General features: G+C 38.1%; 1 protein-coding gene across 1 annotated transcript in view; it reads right to left on the bottom strand.

Annotated features, from left to right (window-relative positions):
• KCNQ5 (potassium voltage-gated channel subfamily Q member 5) overlaps window positions 1-20,187 on the bottom strand; it is a 283,070-nt gene that overhangs the window by 27,699 nt on the left and 235,184 nt on the right. The window contains exons 6-9 of the mRNA XM_017825442.1: window positions 15,853-15,963; window positions 13,845-13,940; window positions 10,505-10,599; window positions 8,931-8,957 (exon numbers count right to left, since the gene is read on the bottom strand). Coding sequence (XP_017680931.1) covers window positions 8,931-8,957; window positions 10,505-10,599; window positions 13,845-13,940; window positions 15,853-15,963 — 329 coding nt within the window. The remainder of the gene's footprint in view (window positions 1-8,930; window positions 8,958-10,504; window positions 10,600-13,844; window positions 13,941-15,852; window positions 15,964-20,187) is intronic.

Below are 20,187 nucleotides of genomic sequence, written 5' to 3'. Positions count from 1 at the left end.
TTTCTTACACACTTTTATTTTCATTGAATATATTTCATTTGTGAATGAAAATAATTTGATGTAATTGTTTTTTGATAGTAGCATTATCATTGGCAGTCTATCAGACAGTACAGAATAATCTTGTAAAGGAAACTAAAATTAACAAATACAAATTTCACCCAATTATTATATATTAATCTGTATGTTTTTTTGTTTTTTTCTATTCCTTGAATTTTAAATAGGTTTGTGTCCATCTTATGCACTTATGCTCAGTGCATTTCTGGCCATGTCTTCAGATAAAGAAAACTGAAATGTATTCTATTTTTACCATATGCCATGTAGTATTGTCTTGGTTTTTTTTAAGCAGGCAAAAATACTGTTAGTGTATTTATGCTTGTTCAGGATTTGGCACTTCCAACATTTCATATGCATGATTAGTGTTCACTCATATCCAAAATTCCTTGTTACAGCACTTACTTGGACAAGACAAAAACAAATATCCAAGAAACATTGTGATGACCTATTAATGGAAATGTAATGACATGCTGTGTACTTCCTAAAATAATTGCTGGAAATTAAGTTGGGAGCTGTCTACATGCAGGTGGTATTGGACAGGTGCTTTAGGACAGGTACAAGAGCCCAGCCAAGCTCATGACTGTGTCTCCTGGATCAATGGTGACCCTGTGGTCTTATGGTTGGCCAATCGTTAGCTGTTCTTTTCTCCTGCTGTGCTTATAACCCTCCTCTCCAGCCAGAAGAGCAGCAGAAGACACAAAGGGGAAACAGAAAGGGCGTCTGATACCAAGGTCTGGAAACCTTGTTTTATCTGCAAGGTTAAGTTCAGTTGGTTGAGCAGGACCAGTGGTCCTGTTCTTGCAAGGGGAGAGATGATGGTGCCAATGCAGGAGCTGTTCATGGTATGATGTTACTGGGTCTTGCAGTCCTACTGCTCTGCATAGGCTTTGCAGGGGCTTTTAAAATACTAGAGCAAAGACTGTCTACCTGCAAATTATAGTTGTTCTTGAAGTTGAGACACTTTCTAGTATTCTAAAAGCCTTTGCATTTAACTTCAGCATGCCCATAAGATGTTTTCAATGGAAATGAATTCTGCAGCTAATTTACTAATGCTAACATGAATTATGTGGTTCTTAGATGTTCAACCTACTGCACTCTGAAAATACAGTGTTAATATGTAATTATATGAAATGAAAAGTAGTTATAGGCTTCTGTGGCTGTGAAATGTTGAGATAAACAGATATCTTTGTCCATGCATAGCAGAACTTAGCATTTCAATTTGAATACAAACGTCACTGAGAGCAGAAAGAATGCAGTTTGTCACAGGCAAAACACATGCTGAAAACTCATTATGAGATAATTTTCAAGAATGATAAAAAATGAGCACGTTAATAACAAGATTATTAGATAAATGTGTTTCTATATGGCATGTTGAATTACTTAAAAGAATACCTTTACTATAATTTCTGAATGTAATCCTCTACTTCCCTGCCCCAAGTAAGCAATTGTTGAAATAAACACATCATGGTGCTGGAAATATTATCTATTTCCATTTCAAATTTCTACCCAGGTCTGCAATACTGTGTGCTGTGGCATATGCAATACAAAAGACCCACAGAACCTACTATTTGAAAGAAAAGTGAGTTCTAAAATTTAATTTTCAATACAAATTACATTTCAAGACTGAATTACATTTCAGCTCAGGAATCTTTTGCATTGTACAAACAATGAAAATATAAGCTGTAAAATATTTATTAACCACATTATTGCATTGTCATATTATACAACATTTGCAAGAGAATAAAAATGGACTTCTTATTACAGATATTATTCCTACACGTGTTCCCCTGTGCTTTTTTTTTTTAATGGCTCAAATTGTACTTGTTATTGAAGGATGAAATCAAATTATACTTTTTTTTTGACAAATCTTAGACTTAAAAAGTTTCTGGGCAGTTCCTTTCCTATTTCACTAGTAGAAATGAAAATTGATAACATGGCCATAAAAACTATCAGTGTAGACCATATGTTTTATAATTCCAGTAACCCCAAAATAAAAATGAAAATTTAAAACCAAAATTTAAAAAAGCACACGTGCTGTTCTGTCAATTAATTTGTACTAATGAAAGCAGTCTGTCTTTAAATGATTGGTAGACATGGTTATTTTATTTATAAAAAGCTGAATGGTACACAATGGCTACTTAGCCTGCATATCTTTAGTTCTCCAAATCAAAGCAATGAGGCAATTGAAAGGAACAGTAGACACTTCATCTGTGCTATAGACATTTTTCAAAAGTGCAACACTGAGAATGAAAATATTAATTTAAAATGCAGAGTTCATACATATAAATAAAATGAAATCTGCTTTGTAGCAATGGCAGTGTACTGGCATGCCAAGGGTCCATGTGGAGGATGCTGCATCCTGAAGAGAAACACAGCCCCTGAAGGAAGCATGGTTTGGAAACTCTGTTTTGCATCTTGAGATGCATCTCCAAAGAGACTGGTTATAGCAGTTCTTCGCTTTTTGGATCCCTGTTCCTACTTGAAGGCTGGTGGGAAATGTTCCTGAAGTCACTGGGTCCTACTCAGCACAGGCACAAATTGTATGATCAGTAGCAGTGGGGATTCGTGCTTGGGAGAAGAAAGCTACTGTCCTTGGGTCCACACTGCCATGGGGCTCTTCTATATATGATAAATAACAGATCATGAAGGAGTAACTGTATCAGAGCATTTTGGAGGGATCCTGACCAGGCTTTTCCCTGGAGTGAAAGTCCCTTTCCTTATGGGCTATAGCCTAGTTCCTGGCTCTGGATGCAACAGTGGTAAAGATGGCATTAGAGATATAGAGTGGAGATAATCTTATGCCTTTTCAAGCATCTCTGGACACTCTGTATTTGAATCGGTAGCCACTGAAGTCTTTAGGGCCCTTTATTATGATTTAATGCTGTCCAGTGCAAGCTAAAAATCCTTCACCTCTTTTTTTTCAGGACCTAGCCTATTATATTTTTTGTCTCTCACCTTTTCTCCTCTCTTGTTACATGGTATCCAAAGAAAATCCCTTGAATTAATGTAAAACCTGTTAATGGGCATTGGAAATTCACATATCGCCGTAAGTTGTCCCAAACTTCAAGTTGAATGTTTGTCCAAAAGGCAAAAACCAAGACAAAGAATCAGGAAAATGAAATTACACAGGTTCCCAAATCAAACATAAATGACAAGGATCTAGAGATCCACAGCTACCTCCAGTCTTCCCTGGTAATTTTAATCTCTGTGGACCTATCAATCCTCTATTCTTGCAGGTTGCAAGTAGTGGAATGCATTCATATTGATAACACTGGAGCTTTGAAGCATCTTTTAGTGGAGATCAATTACAACTGGCAGCTGTGGAAAAGAAAGCAAACTACTTTTCTCTATTCGTTTGCCTTCTGGAAGGTCAGTTGCAATAAGTAGTCAGTTTACTACTCATTTCTCCTGTTGCATGTCCAAGCCATTCACTTCCCAGGGATAGCAAATGACTTTCTAGTTCTTATTTCTTCTTTTTTAAATTCTGCCTTCCCACCTTTGATTTATGAAGGAATAGGTGTTTAGGGACACTAGAGGTCACTGTAGCTTCACTGCAGGGGGAACGAACACCTCTGCTGGTCCAAATAACTAGATTGTGTAAGATTTTCTTTTAACTAACAAATGCCTACAAACCTTTGCTTGCTCTGTCTTCCATGGACCATCTTACTGTACTTTTTTTTGTTAACTGAGCATATCTTTCTTTCCCAGTCCCACTCTCCCATTTACCTGACCATCTTCCTGCATTTCTGGTCAAGTTTAACTTCTGCTCTCCTTCAGCCTCAGACCTGCAGCACTACTGCTTGCTACTAGACACAATTTACAACTTATTTTTCAGCTTTTCATACCGAGCTGGCTGGTGGAAGTGGAAATAGGAAGAAATTGAAATGAATGGAGAGCCTGAGGGTGAGGGAGAATGATGCCTTGGGTCTTGAGACAGAAGCTAAAACTGCCAGAAGTTATCACCTATGTAAAATAACAGCAAGCAGATGTACAGGAAAATTTTCAGCATCCAATAAATACAGGTGTTGATTCTTACCAAACTTTACTGAAATTAGGCTAAGCTGAACAAATGCAAATGCAACAGATAGTACAGTGAGACCTGAAGTTCAAATGTTCAAGACTTCACCACCAGTCTCATGCTAGGACCATGAACTCAAGAAATGTAATGTTATATCTCATATTTTCAATGAGTAATAACAAGAATTTTGGGTCATAATATCTTATAGTTTAATTGTCAAACAGAAAAAAAATAAATGTTATGGAGTTTTATGCATTTTTTCCTTTTTCAGAACAGTTTCTGGAAGAAGAGAAATTATTTTTTTATCTTCATTTTTTATAATCTGTTTCTACTTCTCGTCTTTTACATTATGTTTAAAAAATAAGAAAAAAATGCAGTCAGCTTGAGATATAAATCATGGGTTTCTTCCCATAAGATCCATTCATGTAGCAATTACCATTTTTGGTAAGAGACACAATTGCCACAGAATTCAGCTGAAGCAAATGTTTGATTTCACGTGCATTCTTTTACCTTCTAGAACAGGATGCAGGCACAACTTCCACAGGCTGTGTCCAAGGGGATTCTTCTCAACAACAATTCCACATTTTGACTCTTATAATTGCCTAGTATGTTATAGCTTAATATTCCCCACTAATTATTTGATGGAGAACTCAACTGCCATGGTTATAAAAATCATCTTGGACTTGGGGAAATGTCTTTATCCAAATATTCAACCCCACTTTTAGATCTCTGCAGCGTAATGCATTCCAGAAGTTGAAGTCTCAGGCAGAGAAGAGGAACAGGGATTAGTCAAACCACGGCGTGCTGTGCACTGCAATTGTCCCACTGGATGAGTTTCAAAGAACTCGTATCATTGCCATTATGTTAATGGCATTGCAGGCAACAAGCAACAAGGGATTTACAAGCACTTAAAAATAAATAAATTAAGAAACATTGTTTGGAGAAGTAAGGAATTTAAAATGCTAAGGAGGGGAAATAAATGAATCATGCACCTGATGTTAGTTGGCATTCTCAAACATCATATGAATAGGCAGGATGCTGAATACCTATGTTTCCGAGGCGTGTACATCCTGAAGAGCTTCTGTTTATTACTACAAAGCTTACTAGGAGTGAGGGGAGATAGAGGACCGTGTTACAAAGCATTCCAGTGCTAGGTAAGGGGTTAGGCTTTCCACCTCAAATTAGATTATGCATCACTGGCAGTTTTCTTTTTCATATGGTGCATGCAGAGTGTTTACATTAAATCTACTTTTAGAAACAGATATGGTATAGGAAGTGGAGAGAATTCCAGAGTATCATTTGTTTCCCACAGAACAGGGATGAATTTTCTACTCAAGCTCCTATATTGGCAAAACTTCTCCTTATTGCACCAGAGAGATCTCTCTGAATAGGGAATTAATATTCAGGCTCATGGGTTACAACACTAAATGGGTGACATTCATCCTTTGCAGACATTCAGTGCATGTCCTACACACAGCCTAAGGCTGCTCATGTTCTGAGGATGTCAAAAGATTGATCAGTCTTTATCTAGTTTCCTGCACAGGAACAATTTCATCTGTGTTGTATAATTGAACAGAAATAAATATTATTTGTGTTCAGTGTATGGATTTGTAGATATTGAGAATTTAACATATAGTCTTTTGAAATAACTTGCAGAACTCTAGAACTGATTATAGAAATATCTCATTTATAGTGTGGATACACTAGAGAGGTTTTCTACCAATACTTTGATGAATGATTATTTAGAATATTTGTGTGTAATATTTTGGGAAATACAACATACATATTTTTATTAAAATCAATGTGAAGCTACAGCCTCATAAGCTGTCAACTCAAATGCACAGCAACAATTGGTTACCTACTAAAAGACTGTAGGTCTATACATGAAAAAATGCAAGAATTAATTTCTGTAAATATAAGTCAATCTGGTAGGAAAGAAAATAACTTTTATCTAAAACAATAAAAGTTTTTCTCCACTGTTAATACAGTGAACTACAGAGAAATTCAATGCACTACTTGTGCAAACACGTCTTCATTTAAAGAGTGAAACAAGCAGCTTACTTAGTTCACACAGTATCCCATGCATTAGCATTGCAGTAAGAAACAAGTTAAATAGTTGAGGACATTTATCTCAAAGTACTTTGCAGCAGTTTGCATTTACATTTTTGCCACAAAAAACCACATACACCACATGTATTTTCAGTGATACAAAAATATAGTAATATGTAAGCATAAGAGTGATAAACAGCCACTGACAAAAAGCAACTTTTTTAAAGGCACAGAGTAGTCTGTAGGATTTTTACTGTAGACCAGGATCTCAGGAGTTAACTAGTTCATTTTTACACATACACTAATTTGCAGCAGTGCATATATTAGGAGTTTCTGAAGGGACAAACACCTCGGGAAGTGCCAGATTCTACAGCCGGGATGGGGCAACCGTGGATGTACGTATAGACTGGGAATGAGATGCTGGAAAGCAGTGCCACAGAAAGGGACCTGGGGGTCCTGGTTGATGGCAAGTTGAATCTGAGTCAGCAGTGCCCTGGCAGCCAGGAGGGCCAACCGTGTCCTGGGGGGCATCAGGCAAAGCATCACCAGCCAGTCGAAGGAGGGGATTGTCCTGCTCTGCTCTGCACTGAGGTGGCCTCACCTTGAACACTGTGTGCGGTTTTAGGCACCACAATATAAGAAAGATATTAAGCTATTAGAGAGTGTCCAAAGGAGGGCAATGAAGATGGTGAAGGGCCTTGAGGGGAAACCATATGAGGGGTGGCTGAGGGCACTTGTTCTGTTCAACCTGGAGGAGACTGAGGGGAGACCTCATTGCAGTCTACAACTTCCTCATGAGGGGAAGAGGAGGGGCAGACACTGATCTCTTCTCTGGTGAGCAGTGACAGGGCCCGAGGGAATGGCCTGAAGTTGTGTCAGGGGAGGTTTGGGTTAGATATTAGAAAAAGGTTCTTCACCCAGAGGGTGGCTGGGCACTGGAACAGGCTCCCCAGGGAAGTCACAGAACTAAGACTAACAGAGTTCAAGAAATGTTTGGGTGATACTCTCAGGCACATGGTGTGACTCTTGTAGATGGTCCTGTGCAGGGCCATGAGTTGGACTCAATGATCCTTGTGGGTCCCCTCCAGCTTAGCATATTCTATGATTCTGTGATCTTCTATTCAGTGAAAATAAAGTGAAAAAATCTGGCTAAATCACTGACTTCTCTTAAAGCCACAACAGTTATCACTAATATGGAGCATGAATTATAGTTTTGACAGCTGGATGTTTGGGGGTTTTTTTTGGATCTAGCTTCCAGCTATTGTAGATAAATTTCTCTCTTTAAGTGCTCATAGGTACAACTGGGAATAGCCTTGCCACTCTGCAAAAGTCACAGTTTTAGGGGAAAATACTCATTTGCTGTCAACTTCAGTCTCACCTTTCAAAATGTCAGTTTAAAATGTTGCTGTTGAAAGAGTGGGAAATACAGCTAGTGAGTGCAAAAAGTTTGGATCCAGCTGTAATAATTTGAAGAGATCAATATGTTGCTAGCAAGCCTATGGAGGTTATGTATATGAAAAGCCACAGAACTGACACAGCAAATCTAGTCCCCTTGAGTTACTAGGACACTAAAAGCAGATGCATGCACTGTAAGGAAGAGGATGGAGTCAAGTGCCAGAGAAACAACCTTGAAAAGTGGAATGGGACATGGGTAATTGATGTGAAGGCTTTCATCTCTGACTGAATAACCCAGAAGGGTTTGTGAACCACAGTGCAACTTTGGGGTGCATGTATTTTGGGGGTTGATGTATCACCAACACTTTTTTCCTTGGCTTTTCAGTGTTTTCTGCTGGTAGGTACACTGCTATTCTCTGAGCATGCTGATACTGCAGTGCCAGCTGCCAAATACCTGCTGATTCCCATCCCTAGCGAGTTTCCGAGATAATTTCTCTTCTAACTATTGAGTCCTTTCCTGTTCCCAAGGGTTTGGGCTACCAGCACAGCAAAGACCAGCATTCTCTCCAGCTGCCTTAGGATGTGCATTTCCAGGGCTTTATTTACCTGGTGAGGATAGCCCTGCCAAGGCTTGCCTTTGCCTGCTGTAGGCAGCTGGTCTTAAGCTGGCATCTAGGCTGGATGTAAATCCACCTGCCCTCCCAGCCATCAGCAGTGGTGCTTGCTTTAGGAGAGATACCTGGCTGCCTCCTCTACCTGAACTGCGCCATGTGAGTGCAAACCGTGCAGCTGGGAGCAGGTGAGCCACTGCAGTCCTGCTTTCCCCCCATCTGCTGAGTCCCAAAACACTCCTTAAGAGGGGATGACAGAAAAGTTAGGAAACCTGGAGTCACAGTACTGAGGAAGTGCTGAGGATACTCACGCAGGGCAGCACAGACCCTTGCCACGGTGACATCCAAACAGCCCTGTTGGAGGGTCCTTCCCCTGCAATGGAGGGCTAGTGGGCTTGTTCACAAAGCCAAATGAAACTATATGCCTGTAATTTCCACTGTGATTTCTGGAAACCACCAGCAATGATTTTATGGCAGAAACTGGGGCCGTGCCCTTGCCCAGGCACTGGGTCTGGGGAGGCTGCTCCACTGGCTGCTCTGCCACTGTTCGACCAGAGCCCCTCAAAGTTAAAACATGGGATTAGAAATGTAAAAAAATGCCTACTTTTTCCACACAAAAACTGGGACAAAAAAGCAAATTTCAGCAGCATTAGTCTATTAATATGAGTTAAAAAAAGTCCAGCTTGTGATTATTATCTATCAACAGTTACAGTTCACTGAACCTATTGTACAGGACTCAAGACATCTAAAAGCCATTAGGAAACAGCAATTTCACAGATAAAAGAAATAAAGGAACTACAAACCTGCTAGAAGATTCCCCTTGTTCTTTTCTTCAGGTCAGGGAGTGGGAGGGAAAAATGTAATTGTTATGCAGATAGTAATCACATTACTTAGTTACAGATAATGTTAGATATATGATAAATATAAATGGGTATGTTAATTGGTGTACAACACACACATAACATTGCAACCACAAAAGCATTCAAGCAAGACTCATAAGTACAATGCGTCTGGAAAAGAAACTTTTCAGTTGTTTTAACACATGCATAACATGCTTCGTACATACCACTGCAGACTGAGTTGGCAAAGCACTTAGGCAAAATGCATTGCTGACACATATATAACAGAAAGCTGTAGGTTCTTTTTAGATAAAGTTATTTTTGGTAAATAAAAAGGTTTAATTTTATGATAGCATGGCAATATCCTTATTTAAACCAACAAGTAGATGCAGTTTTGAGGGACAGTCATATTTTAGTATATTTTATATGGGATACAGCTTCATTATTTATGTAATTTTATATCTATCCATTTATACCAATGTTGCCTTCAACCTGTTTGTATATGTTAAGAAAATCAATGGTCCACGTAACTTTTAATCTAAAAGCTCCTTTTAGTTTAGAGCATTTTGGAATTACAGTTATGGTAATAGATTACTTACGGCTCTGTTCTTGTCAACTCTTTGAAATTCAAAGATCAGCTTTAGATACCCAGCCAAACTTCCTTTTGGCTGAGCTTTTTGGCACACAATTACCTTTTAACTGTCATGTGGATGTTCATCACCCAGCTTTGAGAGAAACCACTAATTCTCTTGCACTGTCTGCAATAACAACAGTTAGGATGCTTATCAGAGCTTTCCCATAAGGCTCTTAGTGCTCTCCTTTTTGATCTTTATCAAGTATTTTTTACTTCCTGATCTGTGCCCCATATTGAGTCAGTCAACTTACTGCCTTCTACTAAATCTTTTACTGAATTATTGAAAAGTCTTGGGCAGCCAGTGCTCTGTGAATTCTCACCCAAACTAGGATATAAAATATTTCCTGTCTGCCAAACTGTGGCATCAGGTCTTTTTAGTCATCTTCCACTGGCTGTGCGTATTAATGAATATATACTTTTCCCTAAGGAAATACTGAATATGTCAGACATTATGACAAAAAGAAGCAAATTCCCCAGGGCATTTACCTCCAGAATACCACAAGGTACTCTTCCTTTGGAAAGGTAGATCAGTAGCGATAGCCTTTTATGGAGGCACAGGCGTAAATATACCATTGAATCAAGCATCAAGCTCTGCATCAAAGTTAATATTTTCCTTCTTAAAGATAATTTGGAACAGAGTGAAACATTAACCTTGATGCACAAGTGGGTTTTTGGGAAAATGTTTCTAATGCTTGTGCATTTCTTAGATGAATGGCAATGATTTGTATTTGTCCCACTGTCCTAGGCTCCTAGATAATATTGATTTCACTTGTTAGTTGAAATTTTTAATGAGAGGACTTGAGAGGATTTAAGAAAACAAACCAAGACGAAACAGACAAACACTAGTTCTCTATAAGCTTGAACAGACATCAAGAACAGCACCAGCTGCCGTATTTGTACCTACTTTGTAGGGCTGCAGGTATGCAAGGCCTTCAAATGAGGCTTCCAGGTAGCAATGGAAACCGATTTCTCATCAGCAGCATAACTACGCCATACACACTACGTGCAGGATATGTGGTAAAAAAAGAAAAAACAAGGCAAGAGGGAGCAGGGGATGAAACAAAAAATTGAAAAGCAGATTAGTCACCAATACAAGTCATGTCTTTCTCTTATCATTCATAGCACTGATACATGCCTGAGGGGAGGAAGAATACTTTCATAATATCGCCAGGTGGCTGTCAGGTTTGTTCGGCTGGCATCGGTAGAATAAAACCGCCAGGAAGCCTGGTATGGGGAAACAATAGAAAAGCACAAAGGAACCAAGAAAATGAAGTGATAATGCCACCGCACTGACTGCATGGCAGTAGTGGAGTGAGGGGATTTTGCTCAAATTGGAATGTGCTCTGTTAGCTTGATTCAGGAAGCACCAGTAAAAACATACCAAAACTTTTGTGAATCACAGTACACTTTACAGGTGAGGTAAGAGTTACTGGCTCCATGAAAGCACCAGAAGATATTCAGCCCATAAAGATACTTAGAGAAGCATTGCATGGATTTATTTGTGACAAGTCCGTAGGGGACACCCACACAAACTTGCAGTCTGAGGTAAAGAAACTGTCATAATACATTCTGCAAATTATAATGAAAACCAGGCAAAAAGTATTTAGAAGAAAAGAGAAGCATTTTCTGTGGTTTGAAACACTGCTAAATGTTTAAAACCACAAAATTAATAATTTCAAAGGTGAGCAACCAAAGCATCGCATTGAAAATCTATCCACTGCTTAGATTTATATCTGCATGTAGAGAGTAAGACAGAGCCTCACTTCCACAAGCTGGAACACTTTCCCTGATGTCAGCATAACTATATTAACTTGTACTAGCTGAGTATCTGCACTTCCTATATATTGTCAACCATTATATGTCATCTAGGTATTCTTATATGGAATATAATACCCTGTGTTTTCCTACTACATATCTCCCAGAAACACACCTAGTCTTCATCTACAGATGGAGAACCTGTCACTCACTTTATAACTTGCTTAGTTTGTTGATCATTCTCATTGTCAAAAATGTCTGTATTATTTTTAATTCAAAAGTAATTGATTTTGTCTCATATCCGGAGTTGCTATGTTTCTGTCTGCTACATTTAATAGTCCTGTAGGTTCCAGGACTTCCTTTCTGGAATTATGTTAAATAATTCTCACACTGAATATTTTTTACAAGCTAAAGAATTGAGAAAAGTATGTCCATATGAAACATTTCAATTTTCTACAGCTATCTTTAGGTCAGGTAAAGGCTCTGGCAAACAGTCTATCTGTGGCAACAGAAGAGTTAGCACAAACTAATTCTACAGAGTAACTGATTAGAAAATAGACATTATCCTGATAAGATTTCCACACTGATTTCCATAGGAGTTCATTATCAATATCTAGAACAGACAATATAAAAAATCCTGGGCACAATGATACGCAGTTCAGACACATCCTGCATTTATGAACATGAAATTTTCTCCAGTCCTTGACTCATTTTCTTCCAATGTTTTATTTGCTTTCTCCAATATTCCAGTCTCACTTACAAACTTCAGATGCTGAATTGATATATAATATATTAATATGAGCATCATCATACACTACAGTGGTAATAACAGCTTTCTTCTTGTTATGTTTATGGTTCTGTATGAAGCTCTTGACCTTCATTTCCTGCTCTTTCTCTGTGTTTCTTGTGCTTCATCAAATCCTTTCAGGTGTCACTAATACGGGGATAGAGGTGTCTTGTAATAATCTGAATTCACTGTTTCTAGGTCAAGTTTTGTATTTGTTGTATTAAGACATTTGGCAGGAATTATTTCACCCTAAAAGTCACCCAGATCATCCTCGTTTTTTTCCCATGAGCCTGCCCTCATATTTCCTATTCTGCCAGCCTTGTTCCATCCTCAAATATGTCTAGCAACAATTTGATATTAATTTTCGGATCACTGAATGTGTTAAACATGTAAATGAACGTGTAAGTGCTGAAAAGCCTTCATCATGGAATCCCACAACAGATGTTTTCCTTTCACAGTGATTTTACCTGTTGGGAGTCACTCTCTGAAATCAATCAGATAGCTACTGGTAATCTATTTAGCATGGTGTCTTACTAGTATAATCTTACTAATATATAAATAATAAGAATAACTACATTCAAAACTTTAATCTATTATATGTTTCCTTTGGCAATCAAACTTGGAACAAGTAGATTAGAATATATGTGTTAGAAAATATGTTAGACAGTCATTCTAAAGTACAATAGACACAAAAGGAGTGGACTTATTTTTATTAATTATTCTAACAAATATTAAATCTTAAATATTTATTATTTAATAATAATTGAACGGTAATAACGGAAAACATTTATTAACTTCAGGAAAGCTTCAAAGACAGTCTCGCATCTGTCCTGTACTTAACATGGAACTCTAGCATATTCGTGCTCAGCTTCTTTTTTTGGACTTACTGTTTCAAAATTAAAAGCCAGCATAAATGGCACATATAGAAAATTTGGCATCCCAAGAAAATAAACTAGGCCTCTAGAAGATTATTTCCCCCCTTTTTTTTCTCAGTGCATCAAGTAGAGCAAAGCGTGGTGCAAAATTATTCTTTAGAGGATTTTCTCATTTTTGAGTAGGACTGTAAGTTAGGGAAAAAACCTACGCAAAACAGCTGCTTAACACATATCATGCCACTTTTTGTTGATCTGCACCATCATGTCAATACTGGAGCTGAAAAAACTTCACAGAATTTCAGATATTTTGGAATTGTTAGTGCCTACATTGCTATGTTTAGAATTGACTAATAGTGAAAGCAATTCTCTGTGCAGGACACTTTTTGTCTTCACCAAGTATACCACTCACTGGAACGCTCTAAGCCCTGTAATAAATAAAAAGTAGCTTAATATAGGCAAGAGTGCCGCACTGTCAGTTGGGTTGTCTAAGGATCAATTCTCTTTTCCCAAATAATTTTCTAACTGCAGGCATGCATTTGTCATCCTTGCCTTGGTTTCTTCAACATGGAAAGAAGAACTCGAAAACTACACTTAAAAATGCCATATACAGTCGGACTTGATGATCTTACAGGTCTTTTCCAACTTAAATGATTCTATGATTCTATACAGAATTATGGAACACATAGCAGTCACTAGATACAGTTATTTCATTAAACTAAGCAGTTAAACTTCATTTCCACAAAATCTTCTAAATTGAAATAATAAGACTCGTTCTAATCTGTACTTTAAATCACATGCTATTATCTTTTTTGTGATTTCATATTTACCTGAATTAGACTTGCAGCTGGATTCCTTCTTTTCTCAAAGTGTTTCTGACGATGCTGTTCCTGCACTTTCAATGCGAATCCTGAGCCAAGGATGCCCTGCAATACAGTATGCAATTTATCAGTGTGTAGGTAGTTTTCCAGCAAATATACATAATTAATTACAAAGATTTTATGAAGATGTTTCACCATATGATTGCTTCAGATAACACATTTATGACAGTATATGACAGTATAAGGCACAGCACCAGTGCCCCTTTCGTGGTGCGGCAGGAGACTCCTTACATAACATCTGTGGCACTACCAATGACCAGCCACCCCAGCCATTACCTGGGTTTGTGCTGCGCTACATTTCTGCAGTGATAAAGGCCATGGAGACAGATATAGATATATATTTATAAAATCAAGCAGGAATATTCAGAATATGATGAAATGATCAGTTGGCAGATACACCAAATAGATGTGGACCCCAGAGTTCACATCTGCAGTACTCATTATAACCTTTGATTTTAGCAAAGTTAAAAAATGCTTTTCTTAACAGATTAAGACCATTTCTTCTCAGTCTTTCCCATCTAAATAGTGCCCATAGTTTATTCTATAGGCTATGAAAAAAAAGTTGAAACCTCTCCCATTTTAGCCTTTTTACCTTTGAGTAAGATAAATTTGACTCCTGCTGAACAGATCCAAAGGCTGAGAATGTTTTCCTCCTTGACTTGCAAGGAGTGTAATAATTCTGCTGGGGTATGTCTGCATTGTAAGGAAGAATATTTCCACTTGATTCTTAGTCAGAATAATATACTATTAGAAGTGCATAAATTTCACACATACCTCTTGTTTTACAGACAGATTCAGCACAGAAGTGTTTATGAGGAATATTATTATCTGTGCATAGGTATGACATGAAGAAGTTCTGGCATCTCTAATATGGGTTAATCATCTTTTCATTGTAGTGCTGCTAAGACTAACTTTCTCGTTAGTGGTGACTAGGTGACAAAAGGAATTAATTACAGTAGGTGTCAATAAATGTCAAATATTCACAAACAGGTAATGTATTATAATTATAATCATAATGCATTGTAGTATGCCAAAGATACTGAAATGCTGTACCTAGAGTAAGAAATAAATGCAGTGCACCAGCTGATTTAATGCTGTTGGCAAATGTTGACTTTTAATCTTGGTTTGTCTATGTGGTTGAAAACAAATGAAGTATTATGACAGACATGTTTTATAGTGATCTATAGATAATGTATCTGAGTATTAAAATATTAAAATGTGTTACACTGGAGACAATAAAAAAATACAAATGTCACTTCTCAATTCACACTTACTGAATAACAATTTGAAAAAGAAAAGAAGTTCACTCACAGAAATGAGAAGTTATTTCTGAAGCTACACTATATTTTAGACATTAGATGATTCTCATTTCCATTAAAGTCTCTTGAACATTGATAAAAACAACATAAACAAACTGTAATGTTTATTTACAATCATTCAGAGAAAATGATAGTTGCATATTTTACATTCAATGATATTAACCTTTAATTGATTTAAAGCCTTCTTCTACTCTGTTGGTAGCCTGAACATGGTAACACAAGACGAGCTATTAGAAATATCTCACTTTTTTTTTCAATATAATCTAACTCAGAAAAACATGTAATCTACTTTTTGTTTTGTCTTGTTTTGAAAAATTTGAAAGAAAATTATTAATATATAAGGCACAATTCATAACAAAAGAAAGTATTTTCAACCTTACACAACAGTATGAAGCCCAATTTAGGAATATTTCCTAGTTTTATCTGTGACAGAGAAACTAAAAACCCAAAACCAGAGCAACAACACCAAACCTTTTGTTTGGATTTTGGATAGTGATTCACTAGTGCTGTCACAGAGCAAAAAGCCTTAAACTGTTGCTCTTCATGTAGACAGCTTCCTTCAGCTTTTTGTATCATAGCAGTGGCAGGAGCTACGGAAGTTTCTATTATCTTTTTACAGATTTTATAGGCATACTCACAGCAGGTAGTGCAAAGAAAGAAATGCCAAGTAGAGCAAATCCTGCAGAAAGCAGCCTTCCAAGCCAAGTAAGAGGAGTTTTGTCTCCGTAACCAATGGTTGTCAATGTGATCTAAAAAGAAGTTAATGAACATTGTGGTTTACCAGAAGTCACTGACAGATTAGTTGTAGTTTATTTACATTGCATGAAGCAGCATTTCCACTAAATAATTCAACTCATATTAAATATATAGTTGTTTCTATAAAACCCAAACATAAATAAATTAACATTAGGACATTTTTCTATGAAAACTTAAAACTGTGTATGATTGAATAAAACTGAAATAAATAATAAATGTGAGAAAAACACCTAAATACAAAATAAATAAGTGTAAAAATTTAAAAAACCTCAGAAAGTCTTGATTATAAATTTGAGGGAAAAGATGGGAAGTTATGTAAGCTGGGAAGGAAAAAAGTGTTCTTTTCCATGGATGTAAAGGAGTTTCACCTATTTTCTGCAGGGAAATATAACTATGCATTTGCACAACTACACAAATATAAATTAAAAAGCGATCATACTGGAAATATATAGCAGGGAGGAAGTGGATGCTTGCAAATGATATAAAGCCAAAGGAACTGCAAGAAGAAGCTTCATTTTCTACAAGCCCATCAGTACAATTTGAAGTGTATTATCTCTTGAAACACAAAAAACACTAATCAAAACATGGAAGGAAATTTAAGAAGTTCCTGATCCTTTCCCCTTCCTTCTGACAGGCTTAGATACACCTGTATCACTCCTGACATTAAGCTCCAAAGGTTAACACTCAGCAACAGATGCAGAGGTACCTTGGGCTGTTGGACTGTATTAGATCAGACCTACCTGGGCAGAGGTCAAAGAGAAAGGTAGGGCACCTCTAATCCCTTCATATGATGAGTCTAACCAGAGACTCAGCATACAGATGCTTCAAAAGCTGTTCTGCGGAAGCCAGCACCCCTGCTGTGCAGTCCATGGCAGATTTTAGTGCAGGTGAGAGGGCTTGCTGCGTGTGATTTGTTGACCACAGGCCACTAGCAATGTGGCAGGTGCCACTGACATAATGGTGCGTGGGTGTTGTTCACTGACAGTATCTTGGAGGCGAAAGATTAGGGCTTCGTGTGTGTGTGGCTGAGGATCTTCCCTGTCCCAAGGAATTGTCCTCCAGGCTACTCTTGTCCTGGGAAGCACATCAGTCCCAAACCTGGGGACTCGACTGGTGGGAGAAAGTTGAGTCTCTGTGCTTTCACCTTGGGGAGTTTGGGTTCACATGGCTGCCTGACATGGGCAGCTGGAGGAGGTGTGGGCAGAGCAGAGGATTTCTAAAGGCTGAGTGGGAGGCTGCAGAGTGTGTGCTCAGGCAACGGCACAAGATGTTAAAAGACAAAGATAGACAACAGTAGGCTGAATGCCAAGGACTCCAGGGCCTGTTATTAGGGAGAACATGTGCATGGAGAATTATTTTACATTGTGTACCAAATGTGGGCAAGTTCAGGCTTAGCAAATATTCTGGCAGCAATGAATTCTTCAGGAAATTGCCTTCTAGAGACATTACTTTGCTTCCAGCTTCCTCAAAGTTCATTCCTAGGCAAGATGGCCAAAACAATTCTATTTAATGCCGAGGTCACCACGGGACAAAAGAAGGAAAGTCTTTTGGAAGTAATTAGATTTCAACTATTTAGGACTCTGTAGATAGTAAACAGTGCTTTTAATTGCTCCCATTGTTGGGAACAAGCTGCGGGTGTAATTTACCCTGAGAAAGCCAGACACTAAGAGTGAGAGAGATGAATTCAGGCTGCTGCAGCTGTAATTTCAAGTGGTTATCAAGTCTCGAGTTTTGTAATGATAGACTGGTCACAGACACACGACTTCGCATAAGTATCATGTCTCAGTCTCCTTCCTTGCTCTTCTTCACTTCCCTGTCCCTTCCCCTGTTCCTGGCTTTTACTGGACTCTTTGGTGAGCCAGTGCCACCCAGGAAGGGGGAGAGAATGATCTACATTTCTGTGTGGTTTGTTTCTGCTGCTTTGGTGTGTTGTGTCAGCTCATGGATGTGCAAACAAGCTCCAGAGACTGCACAAGGCAGTGAGGGACTGAGATGGAGCAATAAGGAGGAAGGGATATGAGAATGCAGCTCCCTCATCTCTGGCACATGTAAACTGATGAAGCCATGCTCTTGGCCTGGCAAAGGGGTTTGATTTCGTTTTCTGTTGTTTGCTGAAGATAATCACAGCTCTTCACATCAGAGGACAACTGCAAAACAGTTTCAGGCTATTAAGAGCCTGAGAGCAGTGAAGCACTTGAACAAATTAATCCCCGAATAAAACTTCCTCAAAATTTGTTTCCAGGCCAGTCACTGCAAAGCAGTTTGGAGCTCTGGAATGAGCCCACTTTCTTGGCTTCTGTCCAGTTCCCTATCTTTGCCAGACGCTGGAAAGTACAGAGATGTCTCCTGCCTGAGCTAAAGAGAAGGAAACAGAATCAAGTGTCATCTGCACATTAATGATATTGCCACTAAACTGTATTCCAAAGAAGTAAAAGATAAACTTGAACCTTTGGGACCTGACGTCTGAGAGTGATCCAAAACCAGGAACAATTACACAGACTGTGTCTGGAATTTCTCCAAAGAAAATAATAAGATTGTGTTAAAACCTTTCCCCCAAATGTTCTAGGTACTAAGTACTTAATGGTATCAGTCTCTGATTAAGCATATCAGTGGCTTCTTGCTCACTTCGACCTGCTTTATCTCAGGGAGGTCTTTACATGGCTGTATAGGTGTCAGCACTGTTCTGTACTGTCTTATTCAACACTGAACAAATGGGTTCAATCTTCATTTTATACAACTCTCATCATACAACCAAGAAAATGTTTATCTGGACAACTTCAGGGTTAAGTTCAGGAATAATCCTCTGCATCTTTGTAAGTGTTGGAAGTGAATGATTGAACCACTGGCCAGGCCTTGACTGGCATAATCCTGAGATTAAATTAACGGTATAGAGTGTGGAAAACTACTTAATGTGAAACCACAACATGAGGAATTTCCAGACATCACTGATAATACTGTGAGAAGCAGACAGAAGTTACAGCTAGCACTGTGAGGGAAGGCTGGATCCCACAGTGGGTAAGAGAGAAGTAACCACAGTTCAAATGTGGCTGGAGGAAATTCTTGGGGACTTTTCAGGGATTACAATCCTTCAAGGGCAACAACACAATAGGACTGCATCAGAGATACCATACGCATCCCAGAGTGACTAGGGAACAGAACTGCAAAATCTGTAATAGCAAACTTGTGAAGGTAGTTAGAGATGGGTTGTTTATTTGAGAGACTTGATCAAGAGAAGCAAAAAAATAATGAAAAAAGAAGATACAGTAGAAGAAATAACAACATGTGTAAATCATGTCTTTTTAGAGATACCTGCTGAGAAGCTCTGTGTCTAATCGCCACAGATTAAACTAGGAAAATAAACCAAACCTTTTAGAACATATTTGTAGATTATTTCGCTCAACATGAAAAATAAAATGCTTAGGTGTTTAGCATGATCTGGTCATTGCAACATGCACAAAGGAAAGAGAGATTCCTCCAGCAGGTATGGAATGTAGGATTTGGGCTTGACTGAAAACAAATGTCTAGTACTACCTGAGATATCCCAGGGCATCTGAAGAGGGACCACCTGCAGGAGAGGCAGCAGACTCTCCAACAGATCTTTAGCTGTATGCTTATGTTTAAGCACCTGAATCACACTCCTTCATGGCTAAGTGAGCTAGCTGGGTTCTGTCTTTTATATCAGATGCAAACCACTTCATTTTGGTTATTTCTATAAATGAGGTGTCTGGACAGACCAGCCAAGGCAGACACTGTCTCCCGGTCAGGCTTAAAACTCACAATGATGATAGAATTTCTGTTATCTCATTGCTGGAGCTAATAAATATGCTAATATAAATGAGGTAATATAATAATGAATGCCATTATATAACTTAGATGACTTCAATTAGATGAGATAGGACCCAGGAGGCCATCCTCTATGCTAATATTTCTTTCTGATGTCATTTTATGTTCTCCTAGCAGTACCCACCTTTTGAATCTTTATATGACATCACTTAACTGAAAAAAATGTAGTTTGCTCATGCTCTCATTACATTAAATGGGAAAAGCGTCTTCAATATTAACTCAAATGAGTTAGTCATTGTGACAATATTATTCATTGTAATATGCTTTGTTCACCAACAGGTCACTGTGGAGTGCCAGAGCCATTCTGTATCCAACTGTAACCACTAGATACTACTAGAAAATAATGGTATATTAAGACAAATTCTGTCAAATGT

The sequence above is a fragment of the Lepidothrix coronata genome, unplaced genomic scaffold (assembly GCF_001604755.1).
Source record: "Lepidothrix coronata isolate B3197 unplaced genomic scaffold, Lepidothrix_coronata-1.0 Scaffold4, whole genome shotgun sequence".
In the NCBI taxonomy this organism is placed as follows: domain Eukaryota; kingdom Metazoa; phylum Chordata; class Aves; order Passeriformes; family Pipridae; genus Lepidothrix; species Lepidothrix coronata.
The sequence above is the reverse complement of the archived record's forward strand: the minus strand, read 5'-3'. Positions and strand labels throughout refer to the sequence as shown.